The sequence below is a fragment of the Boleophthalmus pectinirostris genome, unplaced genomic scaffold, assembly GCF_026225935.1.
Source record: "Boleophthalmus pectinirostris isolate CB_2022bp ecotype Guang Dong unplaced genomic scaffold, ASM2622593v1 HiC_scaffold_21, whole genome shotgun sequence".
In the NCBI taxonomy this organism is placed as follows: domain Eukaryota; kingdom Metazoa; phylum Chordata; class Actinopteri; order Gobiiformes; family Gobiidae; genus Boleophthalmus; species Boleophthalmus pectinirostris.
In genome coordinates, this window is record NW_026571175.1 from 3,707,397 (window position 1) to 3,726,572 (window position 19,176).

General features: G+C 38.7%; 1 protein-coding gene across 1 annotated transcript; it reads right to left on the reverse strand.

Moving 5' to 3' along the window:
• Positions 1-12,939: 12,939 nt before the first annotated feature.
• On the reverse strand, positions 12,940-17,358 carry stpg1 (sperm-tail PG-rich repeat containing 1). The gene is made up of 8 exons (XM_055157165.1): positions 17,268-17,358; positions 17,062-17,180; positions 16,871-16,978; positions 16,202-16,381; positions 15,700-15,805; positions 15,439-15,604; positions 14,582-14,766; positions 12,940-13,208 (listed from the first exon to the last, which is right to left on the reverse strand). The coding sequence occupies exons 1-8, from the start codon at positions 17,284-17,286 to the stop codon at positions 13,135-13,137; spliced, it is 957 nt and encodes a 318-aa protein (XP_055013140.1). The 5' UTR covers positions 17,287-17,358; the 3' UTR covers positions 12,940-13,134.
• Positions 17,359-19,176: the final 1,818 nt, after the last annotated feature.

Consider the following 19,176-nt stretch of genomic DNA (forward strand, 5'->3'; position numbering starts at 1 on the left):
GTGCTGGAGCTACGTCAAGACGCGCGTAATATGACAGAGACGGACTTCCGCTTACTGCTTCAAAATAAAAGCAGGCAATAAAATAAACTTTTTTTTTAATGCTAGAACCATAGACTATATACATAAATTTATAGAATAAATAAGAATAAAAAATACATAAATATATTAAAATGCAATAAAATACATACAATAAAATAAATTGTATAATAAGAAATAAGAAATAAAAATTCAGTCGGTCAGTCTTCGTTCCTACTCTCACCTATGGTCATGAGCTCTGGGTAGTGACCGAAAGGACGAGATCGCGGATACAAGCGCTCGAAATGAGTTTCCTTCTCAGGGTGGCTGGGCGCTCCCTTAGAGATAGGGTGAGGAGCTCTGTCACACAGGAGGAGCTCGGAGTAGAGCCGCTGCTCCTCCACGTCGAGAGGAGCCAGTTGAGGTGGCTCGGGCATCTGTTCCGGATGCCTCCTGGGCGCCTCCCTCGGGAGGTGTTCCGGGCATGTCCCACCGGGAGGAGGCCCCGGGGAAGACCCAGGACACACTGGAGGGACTATGTCTCTCGGCTGGCCTGGGAACACCTCGGGGTCCCCCCGGAGGAGCTGGAAGACGTGTCTGGGGTGAAGGAAGTCTGGGAGTCCCTGCTTAGGCTGCTGCCCCGCGACCCGGCCCCGGATAAGCGGACGAAAATGGATGGATGGAAGAAATAAAAATAAAATAAAGAATAAATTATAAGAATAAATTCACAAACTTCTTTGAACAGTCTATAGGTAGAACATGGCTGTGTCCCTCTCTCAGTGGGAGACATACTCACTACAGTCAAACATTTAGACACATTTTCTCATTCAGTGTTTATTTATACAGGCTACATACAGACATTAAATAAAGGTATGTAGCAAAAAGTTACATTTTATATTCTGATCCTTACAGTGTCCACCCTTTGCTTTGTTGACAGTGCTGCAAACACTTGAACTTCTCTCATTGAAGTTTTCACTTCCCCCTTTTATTAAAAAAAAAACAAAACAATAAGTTTTGAGTAATTTTGAGTGCATTTTTGTTTGCTTCATTCCTCATGTGTAGGGTGACCAGATTTTCAAAATAAAAAACTGGGACATCTCTGGTTTTGGTTGGTAATAATAAAATTGTTGTAATGTATAACATGTGTTGTTACGTCCTCAGCACTAATGTGATTCATTATAGTCACATTTTATTTGTGTTTTGGTCATTTTGAAGCAGATTTTCTGTATTTTACAGAAATAGGTGACAATGTATGCCTCTGTTTACTGTTGGCAGGATCAGATTGGTCCAAAATAGGGACACTTGGGACATTTCTTGTAAAAAATTTGGGACAAATCACTGGTTTTGTATAAATCCACTGGGACAGGGGACAAAGGACTCAACACTGGGACTGTCCCAGGTAAACAGGAACATCTGGTCACTCTGCACATGTGTCATTCATAGTTTGGATGCTAAAGTGAGAATCTACACCAGACCTGGGTATTGTCCAGCTCCTGGGCCACATGTCCTGGGCCTTTTGGTTGACTCTGACCAGCCCGTTTAAGATCATTTGAAATTACAAAACAAACATATTTTATAATTTACCTCATGCCTGGACTAAAGCTGCATTGCTTTTGTTTTAATTTAGTTTTTTAAAGGACATTTTTTTGTCATAACATAAACTCTTACCAGCTCGTCAAAACAATGCCATTTACTGCTTTTTTTTTTTTTTTTTTTAATAAAGAAATACAATTAATATTATGCAGTCTTAAGTTAACCATTTTGGCCCTCCACAATATTTTCTGTTTCTTATGTGGCCCCATGGTAAAAGTAATTGCCCAGCCCTGGTCTACAGTGTAAAAAATCATGGAAAAATGTGTCCAAAGTTTTGACTGGTAGCTTATTGTAATAACTGCACATATCTATAATTTTTGTTTTGTTTTGTTTTGGTTTTTTTAGTGACAAGGTTATAAGCTGTTTATCCAGCCACACCAACAGACAGTGGCCTAATGTTTTGTTCTGTCCCCATCTTTATTCAACAGTAATGTCAGATGTTTTCATGCAATGTGACTCCCTTTCAGTTTATAACCAGACCACGGACAATAAACCAACTATATTGAGAACAAAAACTGAAATATATCACATTAAAAGACGTTTGTGCTGTGTTGTTAAAATCTGAATTATTATGGACTGGAGTTAACACGAGTTCTCTCTTCTTCCTCCCTGTCTTTTGAAATCCATAAAGTGGAATTGCAGAATCAAATGTTAACAGTTGATTTAAATGACACAAAATGACACTCAAAGATCTATAGTTGCTGGAAAAGGTTTTGCAAGATTTTGAGCTCACCGAGACAGAAGTAGGTCAGGGTGAGGACTGAGGAGTGAGTGGAATTTGTCATTTGAAGATTATTGATATTTATTACTAAAAATGGGACAAGACGCAATTTCCACAAGCTGAGACAAGACGAGATTTTGACAGTATTTATCATAATTTGTGTTATCAAGTTCACAAATCTAATCTGATCGTAAAATCACTGCATTGCCTTTATTTTGAAATCCTTGCCTGTACTTCCGGTTGTGTTTGTTGTGTAACTTGACGGTGAGCTGAACCGCATGCCGGACACCAGGACCATACCACCGGCGTCAGAACCGATCCGTCCCGCTTTCTCTCGCACCAGAACGCCACCCCGCTGCCTAATCGAGTCACATATCGTCTTAAACGCGCAGGTGACGTGTCTGAGCGTGCGTTTCAACACGTTTACTGATAAAAGTTGCGTAAATGACGGGTCAAAGTGAAAGGCGCTGAATGGTGGTGTCCGTCAGATGACTGCGAGCAGCTGCTGCAGTCTTTACGCACGAGGGTTACGCGCTTATAACGGAGCCATTCACGTCAATAACACGAGTTTAAAGCAATTTCTGATTTACTGTTTCATTTTAATGGAGCATAAAACAACAAGGAGAAGTTTATGTGAGGGCAGTTATCATTTACAAGCAGTGTTGGGAAGGTGACTTTTAAAATGTATTTCCCTACAGATTACAGATTACATACACCAAAATGTAGTTTGTAACATAATCCATTAAATTACTTAAAGTTAGTAACGTAATCTGAATACTTTGGATTACTTGATATTGTCATGCTTTTTAAAACTACATGAATGTACCAACCACATTCTGCAAATTCTTGTTTGTTCTCTTCAAATTGTCTGTTGAGCCCAAGTCTCCATGAACAGACTTTTGTTTGCTGTAAAGAAGCAAAGATGAGGAAATCTTAACATAAGATGTTTTGTCTGCTTAAAGACAATAAAAAGTCCAGTCTTTACTTAAAATATTGACAGAGAAATTATTTTTATATGAGATCACTGCTGCTTTAAATTATGTCCACCTACTGTTAGTGTCACAATGTTTAGACCTGGTTTAGTCCTGGTTTAGTCCTGGTTTTAGACTTGGTTTAGTCCTGGTTTAGCCCAAAATGTGAAAACAGGAAAATAGTGCCATGTAATCCATTTATTTCAACAAAGTAACTGTAATCCATATACCACTCAGTAATTTACAGTAACTGTAACTGAATACAGTTACTGATAAACTGTATTCTGATTACATAATGCCGGTACATGTAATCCGTTACTTCCCAACACCTTGTACAAGTTTTAATTCTGACATTTTAAACTAAACTGCCAAGTAAAGTGACCAGATTGACCTGGGACAATCCCAGGTTTTGAGCCTGTGTCCCCTGTCCCAGCAGATTTATACAAAACCACTGATTTGTCCCAGTTTTTTTACAAGAAATGTCTCAAATGTCCCTATTTTTGACCAATTTGATCCCTGCCACCTGTAATAACAGTACATTATTTTCTGTTTAGGTAAAATGCAAAAGAAGCTGCTTAAAAACAACCAAAACATAAAGAAAATGTGACTACACTGACTCATCTTTGTAACAAGTTTCCTTAATTATGCACTCGTTTCACAATTTTATTATTACCAACAAACAAAAACAAAAAACAGAGATGTCCCAGTTATTTATTTTGAAATTCTGGTCACCCTACTGCTGAGTCATCAATAACATGTTCAATATTGAAAAATACATTTCATAAACATTACGGGAATTGGTTTAAGTGTGGGATGTCCAACTGGGACACGTCCGGGTTGGGACGGTTGGTATAAATAAAATTGTGAAAAGAGTGTGTAACATAATCTGAGAGACGTCTGGCACTGAATTGTTTGCTTTATTGTCATTTTCAAACACGGCTTTCTGAATTTTGACAAAACAAATGATAATTTATGCTCCTCTTTACTGTAAATTGTGATAGTCTTGTTTTAGTCCTGGTTTAGACCTGATGTAGTCCTGGTTTAAGCTTAATTTAGTCCTGGTTTAGATCAAACTGGTCTAAAATAGGGACACCTGGGACATTTCTTGTATAAAACTGGGACAAATCAGTGGTTTTGTATAAATCTGCTGGGACACAGGCTTAAAACTGGGACTGTCCAGGTAAACAGAGACGTCTGCTCACCCTATTCATCGCTCACAAGAAATTGAGCATAATTGAGCAAAGCCTTAGATGGGAAACAGTTAGAGACTTATAAAACTTAAACCTTTAGCGCACAAAGTTAGGCACCAATTAGTTTAATTAGTTAATTCCGAAATCCCTTGGCGAGCTCCTCTCAAGGGGGAGGAGAACTACTGCAGCTCCTGAGCTACAGGCTGGAGAGCCCTGGTTTAATTTAATTAATATTAGTCACTGTGCTTTAAAAATACATTTATTGACAACATCAGTAAAGTTTTGTTAAAAGGTTCTATCAGCCTATTCTGCTTTTTTGTTGTTTCCATAGTAGACAATAATATTAAAGGACCTACATTATGCTCTTTACTCATGATCTAATGTCGTTTCCTCATCACAAACAGAGCTGGAGTTGTGTTTTGTTTCATTCACATGTTTAACACACAAACCTGCAGATTTTGGAGTTGAGCTTTCCTCAAACGGAAAACACTCTGTTCTGTTCCACTTCCTGATGCCATGTGCAAATACAGGAAGAGCTCCACTGTGGTTTTAAACTCCAGACAGCTTCACTTGAATCATCTGGATCATTTCAGCCCTGGAACTGTTGGCATACTGAACGAGGGAGACCAGACATACCTGTTTACTCAGGACTGTCACAGTTTTGAGCCCTTTGTCCCCTGTCCCAGCAGATTTATACTGATTTGTCCCAGTTTTATACAAGAAATGTCCCAAGTGACCCTATTTTTGACAAATTTGATCTAAACCAAGACTAAAGCTCTCCTGATTCACCAGTTTCAGCTGGTTTCACTTGGTGGAAACTGTGTGACCTCACAGCATTAGGATTTGTTCACTCAACAGTAGGGGGGTACTTTTTTTATTTAACCAATCGTTGCTATTTGGTCGTGACGTATGTAATGCACCAAGTCCCGTAGGAAGAAGGAGATTAACGTCTTTCCCCTTGAGAAATTCACCAAACATTCTCTTTGTTCTGCCTTTAAATCCTCAGTCTTGGGAATCGTTGCCAACACAGAATGTCAGTCTTCATCTACGTCCATCTCGATGCTTTTTTTACTGTTGTACTGTTCCACAAAAGGGACCCAGACAGACACGACGAGTTTGACGTCATGACTTCACAGCTCATAGCTGATTGGTCGTGTGCTTCTACAACTTCCAGGGTTCTTGCAAACCGTCTAGTGTATTCCGATTCATGACCTAATCACTGGAGAGAAATGAAATTGAGCAAAGACACTAGGGGGCGCCAGCCTTACAAGAGTAAACCAGGACTAAATTAAGATTAAACCAGGACTACATCAGGTTTAAACCAAGACTAAAACAGGAATATCACAATTTTTGACTAATCTGATCCCCACCAACAGCAAAGAGGAGCATAAATAGTTAATTTGTTTTGTCAAAATACAGAAATCCATGTTTGTGAATGACCATAAAGCAAAAAAAAAATGCAACAACAGAAGTTCCTCAGATTACGATTGACACTAGAATGCACAATGTTCCACGCTCCGTTCAGTATTTTATTTATACCAAACATCTCAACCTGGGTGTGTATTTGAAAATCTGAACAAAAAGTAAAAGGTTCATTTGAAAACTTCCACTTCATGACATCACAAGGTGGAACAGAGCATTTTGAGCTTTGGACATGTAGACAAACTAATGATAAAAAGTCTCTCAAACATGTGTGAATGAAACAAAACACCAGTCCAGTCCAGGTCTGTTTTTGCTGCACGAACAACATTATAACATGACTTAAAGTTCACAGGAGTCAGTTGTGCTTCATATAAGACCTTTAATGCAGCAGCTATTGTTTTAACCTCATTTGAAATGCTTCACACAATGACTATGAAACATCTATTTAAGTGTGTGGTCATATGCACAGTCTATTGTCTAAATGTGTCCTGAACGCCCGGTGCTTTCCTCTCGGATCCATTTCCGGGTCTAAATCACATGACGGTCTGTTCTCTGAGCGTCCGTATGTTCCTCCCCGTGGACCCGAGAGTCTTTCATGTTCTACTGCAGCTCTGTGCATCGATTAGGCCTGTTTATAGCCTCTGCACGTACACATCCCATAACAGCACTTCAATCTGTCTGCTGAGCTCTCGTTCACAGTATAATGCTGCTTTTCTTAGGATACTTCTGCTGGTTTTTGTGGTTTGGGTGTTTCGTGGCTTTTTGAAGATGCGTTTGTAACTTTTCTGGTGAAGCGTCTGTCTCCATGGTGATGTTATTGCTTTGCCTGAAATGATTCACAATATTTCATTAAACTATATTGGATTTAATTAATTAATAGTGTTTTTTATTGCTCAAAAGTATCTTGAAAAACTAACAAGAACACCTCGGTTACTTCGTCTAATTGCTCCAGTTGCTCGTCTACACAGAGTATTTTTGTGTTTAATGTCATACTGTGAAACATTTGAGGTGAAGCGACAACATCTCGACGGAGACAAGCAGGTGACGAACCAGAAAAAGTTACACAGAGAAGCTTTAATTGTGTCAGGTCTTTTCTACAGTAAAGTGGCTCATGAATATTTGATGTCATGAGTGACAAACACACACAGTCAGTGCAGGCGTGTTGCTCGTGTACATGTGCATGTTGTTGTGAGTTTCCACTTAAAGGCACCATATCATATATTATTCAGGACACACTTATAATGCTAGTTCACTATTTCAGTGCTACAAAGCAGTTTAAATAAGGCTAAAAACAATACTAGCAATTATCAAACCATCATTTTGTGAAGAAGGCAATTTGAGTCCTAAAATATAGTGTTGTTGTAATGTCAAGACTCATCGAGACCAAGACCAGTCTGAGACCACAGGGTCCCAAGTCCAGGACAAGACCAAGACCTCTGAGGATCGAGACCGAGACAAGACCAAGACTTTCAAAGACCGAGACAAAACGGACACCATGGCCCATCGAGACTAAATCAAGACCATCTTTGTCATTTTCGACATTTATTTGTATTTGTATTCTAGTTATTTTGACACATACTGCATGTATCAATGCTTTATCTATCTATATTTTGTCTGATAAATATTAATTTAAGATTAAAATAAGCAAATCAAACTGTACTGAACTGATACAGTCTGTGCCCCTTTTTTGGCAGAGACCATGGGCTCCAGACAAGTGCCCAGGCTGCAGAGAGGATCTCCCGTACAACCGTACAAGTTTATTACCGACAGCAGCGGCCGTAATGAAATATGTTCACACTTGTCGAGTTTCAGACCTTGAGTCCGAGACAAGACCGAGTCCAAACACCTTCAAGACCGAGACAAAAGAGTTCGAGACAAGACCAAGAGTAGTGCCAAGTGTCTCTGCTCAATATCATTTCTTTCCAGTGACTAGGTCAGGAATCAGAATACACTAGACGGTTCACAAAAACACCGGAAGTGTGAGTCAAGGCACCAGCCAATCAGTGAAGAGTCAGACATTCTGTGTTGTCAACGATTCCTGAGATCGAGGATTTAAAGCCGGAATAAAGAGAATGTTTGATGAATTTCATCAAGGAGAAAGACGTTATTGTCCTTCTTCCTACTGGATTTGGGAAAAGCTTAATATACCAGTTAACCCCGTTAGTGGAGCATCACATATGTCACAACCAAATAGCAGCGATTGGTTTAAAGTTCCCGTCTACTGTCGAGCGAACAAATCCTAATGCTGTGAGGTCAGAGGTCAGTTTCCACAAAGTGAAGCCTGCTGATGAATCAGACTAATAATATTCCACAGGATGGCATAAAATACATCTGTCTGCATAGAGAATATTCAGTCATGCAAAAGACTTTCCAGCTCCAGAAATCACTATGACTTTGTATTATCACATTTGTCCTTGTGGTTTTAGAGTGAAGTTCAGAGCTGTGGTGACTGCTGTTAACTCAGTAACAGGACAATAGCGTTCTCTAGAAATCCCTCTTGATTCACTGTGTTTAGTGCACAGGCTGTAGTTTAGTGCACAGGCTGTGGTTTAGTGCACAGGCTGTGGTTTAGTTCAGTGAAGTGGTGTTTTTTTGCAGAGGAAAACTAAAAATATCAGAGAGGAAGTCCCGGAGCCTTGAGCAGCGTCAGGCCGTGTGCTGCTGCAGACTGGAGCAGGTCTGGACTCGTCTGCGGTGGAGGTCTATAGGAGACACACACAGGACTCTAACCAAAGGTATGAACAGATAATGGCTCTAGAAGCACACATTTACCACAAACACTGTAAACACTGCCTGGATCAAACTGGGAAGATCCAAATATACCACAGAAGACAATTCTTTAAAGGTCCTATGTTACCTTGGACTCTTGTGAGCTTTAAGTCACATTAGAATGTTGTTACCTCCTCAAAAACAGACTCACAATAGTTTTGTTTCATTCACACCTTATTATTAGTCTGACTACATCTCCAAAGCTCAGAATGCTCTGTTCCACCTTGTGATGTCATGAAGCGGTATGTTCAAGTTCACAGCTTTTACTTTTTCTTCAGTAGATTGGTAATTCTGCTGAAAACATCCAAATGATTCTAGTGAAGGTGTATGGAGTTTACAAACACATTTCCTGTATTACCACATGACATCACAAGGTGGAACAGAGTGTTTTCTGTTTGAGTTTGTGCGTTAAACATGTGTAAATGAAACAAACACAATGAATATGGGCACTTTAAAGTTCAAACATAACACTTTTAATCTAATCCAGAGATTTATTTATTCATAATACAGATGAAACTCAAATCCAAGTGAGCTTTCTTTTTATTTTCTGAGTTAATTCTCGTCTTAAAAGATGAGGAACAGCTCGTAAACTCGCAGTCTGTACAGTAAAGTCGCATGTGTTGGTGGTTTTGAGGTTGCGTTAGTATCAGCAGGGTGCGTTCACATTTTTAAAGTGTGTCAGACTCTGGATTTAACTGGCGGCTGTCGGAGAAATGCCGCTCCAGGCAGCTGCTGGTACTGCTGGTGCTGTGTGTGCCGTGTGTGCAGTGTGTGTAGTGTGTGTTGCTGTAGTGCTGTTCCGGTGGTGATCCTCAGATGTTTCATAGTGAACACATGACGATGAGGTTTGGCACCGAGCGCAGGGAGAGACTGAGCTCATATCTGAGAGGTCACTCATGTTTAAACTCTGTTACCTCTGCTATTGTTACTGACACAATGACACACTCAAGTTTGGACGCACAAAGAAACAAAGGCTATTTTTAAGTATTTTTAGAGTATGTCTTGTGTGTGTATCTAAAATGTAGAAAAGTAGAAAAAATAAAACACTGAATGAGAGGATGTGTCCAAACTTTTGACTGGTACTGATATTACTACTAGTTATAGTTATATGGATTCTATTATATTTTCATTTCATATATTTTTTTATTTGTTTACATGTACACAGATATAGATATTCAGACAACATTTGTACACACCTTTTTCATTTTTATACAGAGAAAACATAACTTATAAAACTAAATCACTAACTAATAAAAACAGTTAATAACAAAAGAAAAGGAGGGATGGGGTTGGCTTAGATTGTTTCAAATAAGTCAATAAATGGTTGCCACTTTCCTAAAAAAATAGTTTATGTTACCTTTCTTGGAGTACCTAATCTTCTCCGTTTTCTAAAAGGACATAACTTCATGAATCCGTTGAGGCTGGAGGAGCATTTGTTGATTTCCAGTGTAAGAGGAGATGGCGTCTTGGAACAAGAGAAATACACACCAAAACCTGTAGCTGTAAAGATGAATAGCAAGAGAAGTCCTCCGGGAGACCAAAGAGAGCCACATACAAAGACACATCAAGTGTTTTTGACAATGATCTCTATTATTACACTATTATTACAACTATAATGACTGCACAGCAAAAAGTGGAGTGTTAAAATTGACTCTCACAGAATCAGTTTGAACATTTTCTCAGGGTTTATATGAGTCCAATCTGTTCTAGAATTAATTTAACAATTTTTGAAATGTAAATTAAGTAACACTGGACCAAAGTTCCTGTTTAACCCCAATATGAAGAGTTTATATTAATGGTTTGACAGTAAACAGATAACACTTTGTAGAGTTATCCTGATATAGCTAAACAACACACAGAGGTGTTTTATTTTTACACTTTATTTTAGTTAAGATTAAATTATGTACAAAACTGGTTCAAGCTGGTCTTCTCTTGCAGAAGTTTGAAGTGGTGGGTGGGAGGAGCCAAATTAACATTAAAGGAAGTTGAATTAACTTTAACCATTTCAACTCTGGCAAATAACCCCAACTCCAACCCCCATTTAACTTTCAAACAGTTAAAATAACACTTTTTGTGTTTAAAACCAACCCTCCAGTTTATGTTGTGTAGCCCTGTGAAGCTCCGCAGTGACTGTAAAACTGTTCTATCACAATACAGTTTTAGTAACAAAACCAAACGTAAGTGCAGATTCATTTTGTGTTTAACAGTGTTAATTTGTTGGTGTTGGAGTTTCAATCAAAAAGCTGAAATGTTTCGGGCTGTATAGGATTCACAGAGTGACCCAGGGATTAACAGTTTGAGAATGTGTGAGAGGAGAAATCACCCAAATGACTCCCTCCCCCATCTCCTCTCTTCATCTACTCTACACCCTCTGTCACCCCAGTCACCCCACCTCCCTCCATCTCTCTCAAGCAGAGGGTGAAGTGTAGACTCTCTGTCCCTCTCTCTCCCTCACCTCTATCTCTCTGTCTCTCCCTCTCTTTCTCTCCCGCCCTTCATCCTCCCCTTCTCTGTCCCTCTCTTTCCTTCACCTCCCTATCTCTCTCTCCCACTCAATTCCACCTCCCCTTCTCTGTCCCTCTTTCTCCCTCCCCAACTTATCTCTGTCTCTCCCTCTCTCTCCCTCCCTTCCACCTTCCCTTCTCTGTCCCTCTCTCTCCCTCACCTCATAATCTCTCCTTCTCTCCTCCTTCTCTCTCTCTCCATCCCACCAAATCTCTGCTTCTCTTTCCCCCTTCCCCCCTCCTCTCTCTCTCTCCCTCCCGCCTCCACTCCCCCCCTCTGTCCTCTGTTTCACTCCCTCTCTCCTCCCTCCCTCTTTTTCTCTTTTTCTCTTTCTCTGTAGCAGGTGTGTGAGTGAGTGAGTGGAGCGTGGTCCTGTGTCTCTCAGCTGTTCTCTGTATCGCTGAATGAAGTGACAGCTGCTGTAACCAAGATCTGCACGAGGCCAAAGGACGTCACCCACACTGACCTACAGCAAACACAGCACACAGGACACTGCTGTATGTTAAAGTCCAAATCTGGTGCCTTTAATCATTCATAAAGAAGAATCCTCATAATTAGACGTTTGAATCATTTATAAAGATGTAATTCATAAGTGGGAGGGACAGTTTTGGATGCTCCTGACCTCGGGTAAAACACTTCAACAAGATTCCCACCTCGAAGACTCGAAGGGCAACTGGTATAAAAAAAAAATAAAATAAAAAAGCACAACTAGTTTATGTTGACAACTTGAACAAATAGAAAGAAAGAAGAAGCAACTGAAAAATGAAAAATAATTGAAATTCACCACACTGGTAGATCATCGTTTAGAACACACATACAATGCTTTGAAACCAGCCAGAAATGTTTTTAATTAAATGAGTTAATCTAAACATGATCAATAATACATAATTTGGGGGTTTAATTAGTCAGAAATCAGTATATATAGTTTTGCACCAGTCTGTTTATGGTTAAACTTGACATGATTGGTTTGATTCTTTTTTGATTTCATTTTTTGTTCTTATTTGACTGTATTTGGCCCCACCCACTCCTAGACCTCACTTTTGTTGTGTTGGCACTCCCGGTTTAAAAGGGAGTCAAATTCAGTTCAATGGACAATTGGAGAAAGGTTTTGCCGCTTAAATGTGACATTAAGTTGGTTCATTTGTGTAAAATGTCACATTTGCTGATTCTCTGAGTAGAGACACAGAGAATTTATTTACTGTCAAGATCAACAGCCCCATGCAAAATAAAACAACCCCAGTCATGATGGTGCCCACAGCAGCTTCAGAAGTAAAGAGAAATCCACAATTTTAGTAATAAGAACTTCAGCAATTGATACTTTGCAGTGACATCACACTGGGGGTGTTCAACGTGTATCTCTATGGTGGAATATTCAGAAGTTACCATGGTGATGCACATATTAGCAATAAATGCCAAAAAGTTTTAAGATGAACTGCAAACTGAAGACAAAATAATTAAATAACACATTTTCGGGAGCCTCTGATCAATCCGAGTGTTCATGGTTCTAACTGAAAGAGAGAGAGACTTGTTTAACTGCATCAGCTCACCTGTTATAACTCCAACTAAGTCCTTTTTTATGGTCAGATTGTGTTAAAACAAAACAGATTAAAAGTCTAACCTGAGTAACAAAGCTTCAAACAGAGTAGTGCTTTCAGTGAGCTTCTCATCCCCAGGAAATGTTGAAGACATCAGCTGCAAAGAATCAATGAAACTTAAACTTAACTTAATCTTAAAATCTGCTCATTATGGCTGCATGGTTTTAGATGTCTTTTTTTAGAGTCAGATATAAGAGGAATATGACAGAGTTGAAAGTCATGTGTGATTCACCATTTTACGTTTAAATACTATTATATAGAAAACCAGTCTCGGTTCAGACAGTGCACCACAGGAGCCTCACTCTTTGTTTTATTGAAGTTTTAGAGCTGATTCCTGCTGGAGTTTGTCTGGTTCAAACCGGGAGCCAGATCCTTGAGTCATTGTAGAAGAAGGACTGCTTTGTGCTCAGGTGGGGGTCATAGAAACCTGAAGGAAAACACAGAAATAATGAGTTTTTACTATAACCTCAAAGACCTCAACAATGACCTCAAACAAAGTTAAATGGTCTGTACCTGATTTTTACAGTTTCACAAATATAAAACCCTAAGAATTGCTTTTACAGTGTACATGTACAGAGGAGAAGACAGTTTGTGATGTCATGAGATAATACAGGAAGTGCTCCACTGTGTTTTTAAACTCCATGTCCCTTCACAAGAATCATTTGGATAATTTCAGCCCCGACATTGCCATCTCTACTGAACTAAAGGTAATAAAATTTGCTGTTAACTTGAAAACTACCACTTGATGTAGACAGACTAATAACACAAGGTTATGCAAGCAAAGTGTGAATGAAACAAAACACAACTCCAGGTGTGTTTTTGAGGAGGGAACAAGTTTATAACAGGGCTTAAAGCTCACAAGAATCCATTTTGAGTAATATAGGACCTTTAACTCCTAACCAGGATGAACACTGTAAATGGTAAGACACATGATTCAGATTTTTTTGATGAATGGCTTCCTTGAGAGAGGAGGAGACAGAATAAGCGCTCTGCCACAGTAACACAGACTCAGCACTTCTCTGTTCATTTGGTTTCAGGGCACAAATGTTAATGTGCTGTAGAGTCATTAAAGGTTTCTGAATTTCACACTTGGGCGCTTTATGGTGTTACACTGAGATACATTAAAATAACTTACGATGCACTTTTATAGCTACTGTTATAACAACAGACAGTGTGCACTATAAGCTTTTCATTATTAAATCATATATTATATATATTATTTTGATGTAGTTTCACCCAAAAACTTCACTAAGATTTAAAAAAAAGTATTTAATTTAATTTAAGGTTTGTCTTTTAGAAAGCATGCATTGTTACTATGAGTGGACTCTTATCTCCACAGACCTGACTTGTAACTTGGACTGGTGTAGGACTAGATGATATGGCCTAAAAATAAAATCTCTGTTTTCTCTCTTTTTATTTATTTATTTATTTATTTATTTTTTGCCCTTAACAATTATGATTTTAAGAAGCCGAAGCCAGAGCAGCCAGATTCAAATTGGGGAAGCTCCTTACATTTTCATACATTTTGCAAAATCTTGATTATTAAAAACACTAATTAATTTGATTCATTACTCAGACCTAGACTGGCTGTAGGCACCTGCTGTTGTCTCCATAAAGATGCTATTACTTAAAAAAACTCAAATCTATCTTAAATCTATCTCCCAAAGTTTAGCTTTAACTTTCAGGTGGTGTGCCAGCCACCAGATTTCTTTCATGATGTTGAAGTAACAGTGGAGACCAATGAAAAACTAACTGACTAATGTGTAATAGACCTGCATCCCTGTCCTGTGGGGCAGGTACCTGGCCCTGGGGCATCAACTCCTCTGATGTGAGTGCTTCTCTGGGTCTTGGAGGCGAAGGCGGCTGAGGGGACAGAGAGTTTGGAGCAGAGGTTCATAGACACATCATAGTGTCCGGGGCCGGGGGTCGGAGCAGGTTTGGGCACAGCCAGAGGAGCAGCAGAGAGCAGCACCACACTTCTGCGACTGAAACACACAAGGCAAAAAATCAGACACAGAATTTCATTTAGGTTTGTAAATATTTGAATCTCCACAGTCCACACACACACTTTGCATCACAATTTGTACATTTTTCAGAACAGGACAACTGGGAAGATTTAACGCTGTTCTACTTAGAATTACTACACTACAAAATACATATATATATGTATATATTGAGAAGTTTAGATCAGTTAAGATTTAGACCACAAGATAAGCTTTGTGATATTTGTGAGTTCACAAACTGTATCTTGCCCTGTTCTCACTATCGCCATCATGAGCAGATCACACCAGTGATTCAGAGAGCGGAGCCGGAGTGATAATGTTTAGAACTCAATTCAGAGTGTGACATATATCAGTCTGGCGTTAATTTAGACTTTAGACTTAAATGTTTTCTGACTTGCATTTTTGTAATTTGTCCCCTTTCAAGCTAAATTATAAACAAATGTGGTAACAAAAGTACCCCTTAGCTTTCTTACCTCATAAGCAGATATATAATTGTCTTTATTTTCCTGTCTCTGACAGATCATAAGTCCAACAAAATATTAGTCCTTTTAGTTCTGGCTGTATATTGTCTTCGTGCATAAAAATGCATAAAAATTCCATCAGTTTAAATCCCATGGATGGAGATCTGTTTCTTATTCAGTGCATTTGACTCACTGCAGGTGGCTCCTCCTCGTGGGGGCGGGGCTCTGGTGTGGGCTGTAAGCGCCTGGTCCTGGGACCAGATTATCCTTTGGACCTGACAGCCTCTGAGTCTTGGACCTGAATGGAGAGAGAACTGCCTTGGACACGCGCTGGAAGTCATCCTCTATGTAATAATGACCTAAACACAAGTGTCAGTCACTATTCTTAAATTCATCACAGAATATTAGAGATGATGACATTACACAAGGAGCATAGATAAGAGAAAGTCATTACATGGTGATGGCAGGTCTTTGTTGATTCTGTACGGGTCACGTTTAGTTTTAGAGATGAAGGCAGAAGAACCAGGGGGACCAAATCTTTGACTGACACCATTTTGGACCTAGGAAGAAACAATTCATCTTTCTGTATTATGTTGCTTGTTCTGCTCATTTTGCATGGGTTTACCTAACCTGAAAGGTCACAATGAGTGAGGACTAATCCTCCATAGAGCATATAGCACTTTTGTGTATACACAACTTTAAAGTCACAATATGTAACTTTTTAGCCAGAAACAGAATAAAAATAAAAAGCATGCTTCCTTACTGGCCTCAAGAATGGCCTCCACCTGCTCGGTTCCATAGAAATGTTGTTCTTTGGCTATAATCTTTCATAGTATAACAAAAAACTCCAAAGTATGGTTTTAGCTTTCTATTTCTATTTCTATATTGAGTTGAGACTGTTCTCTCAAAAAGCACATTCACTGTTGTAGCATCTGTGACTTTCATCTAAGACTTACATCGTACTGGTTTGGAGCAGGGTTACTGTTCTTGGGTGTGTTCGGTTGAACTGCCACTGGTGCTCTGAACACTCTGGACACTCCTGTGTTAAAGTCACATTTGTTTATCAAGGAGCTCTGTAGATTGTAGGCGTTTGGTCCAGGGACATGTCTCAGAGGGTGGGAGAGGACCCTGGGACCCTGAGGACAGAAACATGGTACAGTGACATAGACTGGATTTGTTCATGACGTCAGATGTGTCCAAACTGGAATAGTTTAAAAAAGAAAAGGAGGGATATGAATCTATGGTACAGACAAAGGAAACTGTACTGATGAAAGATAACAGTAATTTTGTTTAGATTGATAACAAGTAATACTACTGCAAGTATTGTGATATTGATACGATACCAATAACTTTTGTATTATAATTCACTAAAAGATATTAAAAATTAAGTAATGTATTGTAATCTGTTTCTATTTCAAAAAAGAAATTTGATTCAAAAACTTTTTTCTTTTTTTTTTAATAAATTTGTAAAAAGTATCTTAATTTTTGAATGGGAATTAATACTCTTCTACCTCAGTCATATTAATATATTGATTATATATATTGATCTACCCATCACTAAGAGAGAGTTAATATATGGTACAGAGAAGGGGCAGTGAAATGTGTATGTTTTGTATTTATCTAACCATAGATGGCACAACAAATCCAGTGGTTCCTTTGGTGGAGAAAGAGGGACAATTCACATCAATATTCGAGAAGTTGTAGTTGTAGCTTCCTGGGCCTGGGTTTTCAGTCTGAAACATACACAAGGCATATTAAATACCTTACATATTATGCATTTTTGAATGGATTCATTTTCAGTTTAAATTATTCATACCGGTCGGTGCTGTGAGGGGAATCTCTTTGTCTGGGAGCAAAATCCTTTCTTCTCTGAGTTATTAATGACCGTCATCGTTTTGTACTTGGATGGAATAGAAACCACATGTCCTGAAGTATCTATTTATTTTTCAGATTAACAAATGCATTCAAACCGTTATACGCAGTAATTTAAGTACGAACAGCTTTAACATTCGGGTTTGTTACCTCGGTACAGGTTTCCCATGGTTTAAGTGCATAAATGTCCCGTAAAAGTGGAATTTTTTCTCATAAAAATCCTTTAAACTTTTGGCCAGACATTTTACGTTGCTATGGCGACGCAAAAACAGGGCGGAAGTGATAGCGCTGACGTACGGTGCGTGATCCTACGGCGCCATCTAGCGTCAAATGTTTGAATTCTTTCGAGATTAAAAAATAAAAGTACACTTGATTAAACAGTAAATGTTTAAGACAGAAAAATTTTAACTGTGTAGAGCGTGATAAGTAAAAATAATTATCAAAAAGCCAAGTAGGAAAGTTAAAGAGCAGATCATGTTCACTAGTTAGTGCTTTGCTTTATTATCTTTTAAGTTAATAAATATGTTTTAAACATGTGATTGTTGGCCTATAAATCATTTTATAGAGTTAATCTGCCTTCCCCCATTATAATTGGAGCAGACAGTCTAATTTAAACCTCCTGTGACCTCCCTGACCCAAAATTATGGTCCTGGGTTGTGAATCACTGCTACACAGGCAGTACAGACTATCCTGGTTTAGTTCAGTCTCCTGACTTTTATTTTTATAGCACATTTTATAAATATTACTGCACAGACAAATTAAAACAATAAAAGATAATAGAAAAAAATAAATAAAAATAAATAAATAAAAGTAAATAAAAAGTAAAGAATGGCCACCTGTCCGTCTTTTGGTGGTCCACATGGATCTATAATAAAAAATGTATTATAGTTCTATGTAGGGTGTCCATATTTTTTAAATAAAAAACTGGGACACCGCCGGTTTGAGGTTGTTGGTAATAAAATTGTGAAACGAGTGCGTAATTAAAGAAAAATGTTCTGCATTCGGCCCATTTATGACTAACATGTGAGCCAGTATAGTCACGTTTTCTTAGTTTTTGGTAATTTTAAGCAGCTTTTCTGTATTTTACCTAAACAAATGACAATGTATGCCTCTCTTTACTACTGGCAGGAATAAAATTGGTCAGGGACACTTGGGACATTTCTTGCATAAAACAAGATAAATAGATAGATAAATCTGATGGGACAGGTTACAGAGGGCTCAAAACTGGGACTGTCCAGGTAAATAGGGACGTCTGGTCACCTTAGTTCTATGGTAGTCCAGTACAGTCCCTCTCCCCACTTTTTAATTGATGGCATATCTTAAATTTCTCGAGTCTGTTCTCTTTTTCTACAATTTTAGATGGTCGCCTATGGATCTATAATAGTTCTAATCTAATGATGTACGTTCTTACAGTATACAGTATCTATAGTCAGTGTTGGGGAGTAACGGATTACATGTACCAGAGTTACGTAATCAGAGTACAAATTATGAGTAACTGTATTCGGTTACAGTTACTGTTTCAGTGAGTGGTAATTGGATTACAGTTACTTTGCTGAAATAAATGGATTACACGGCGGTATTTTCCTGTTTTCACATTTCAGGGTATTCCCTTTTTCTTTTCTTTTTTACTTCAGTAATTCCACTCATTGCCGGACACTAAATCAGGTCTAAACCAGGTCTAAAACCAAGTCTAAACCCAGGTCCAAACCAGTGCTAAATCTGGTCTAAAACCAGGTCTAAACCAGGACTAAACCAGGACTAAAGTAGAACTAAAACCAGGACTAAAACCAGGTCTAAACCAGGACTAAACCAGGTCTAAAACAGGACTAAACCAGGTCTAAACCGGTACTAAACCAGTACTAAACCAGGTCTAAACCAGGACTAAACCAGGTTTAAAACAGGACTAAACCAGTACTAAACCAGGTCTAAACCAGGACTAAACCAGGTCTAAAACAGGACTAAACCAGGTCTAAACCAGGACTAAAGTAGAACTAAAACCAGGTCTAAACCAGGACTAAAACCAGGTCTAAAACAGGACTAAACCAGGTCTAAACCCGGG

Bases quoted from the DNA above. Each gene is read 5' to 3' on its own strand.
- stpg1 (XM_055157165.1), bottom strand. The intron at 16,382-16,870 runs GTTAGATAAATA...TTCTGTCCTCAG, and splicing joins GATTTGTTGTGCCATCTATG to GGTCCCAGGGTCCTCTCCCA. The intron at 15,806-16,201 runs GTAAGTCTTAGA...GTTTCTTCCTAG, and splicing joins CTGCTCCAAACCAGTACGAT to GTCCAAAATGGTGTCAGTCA.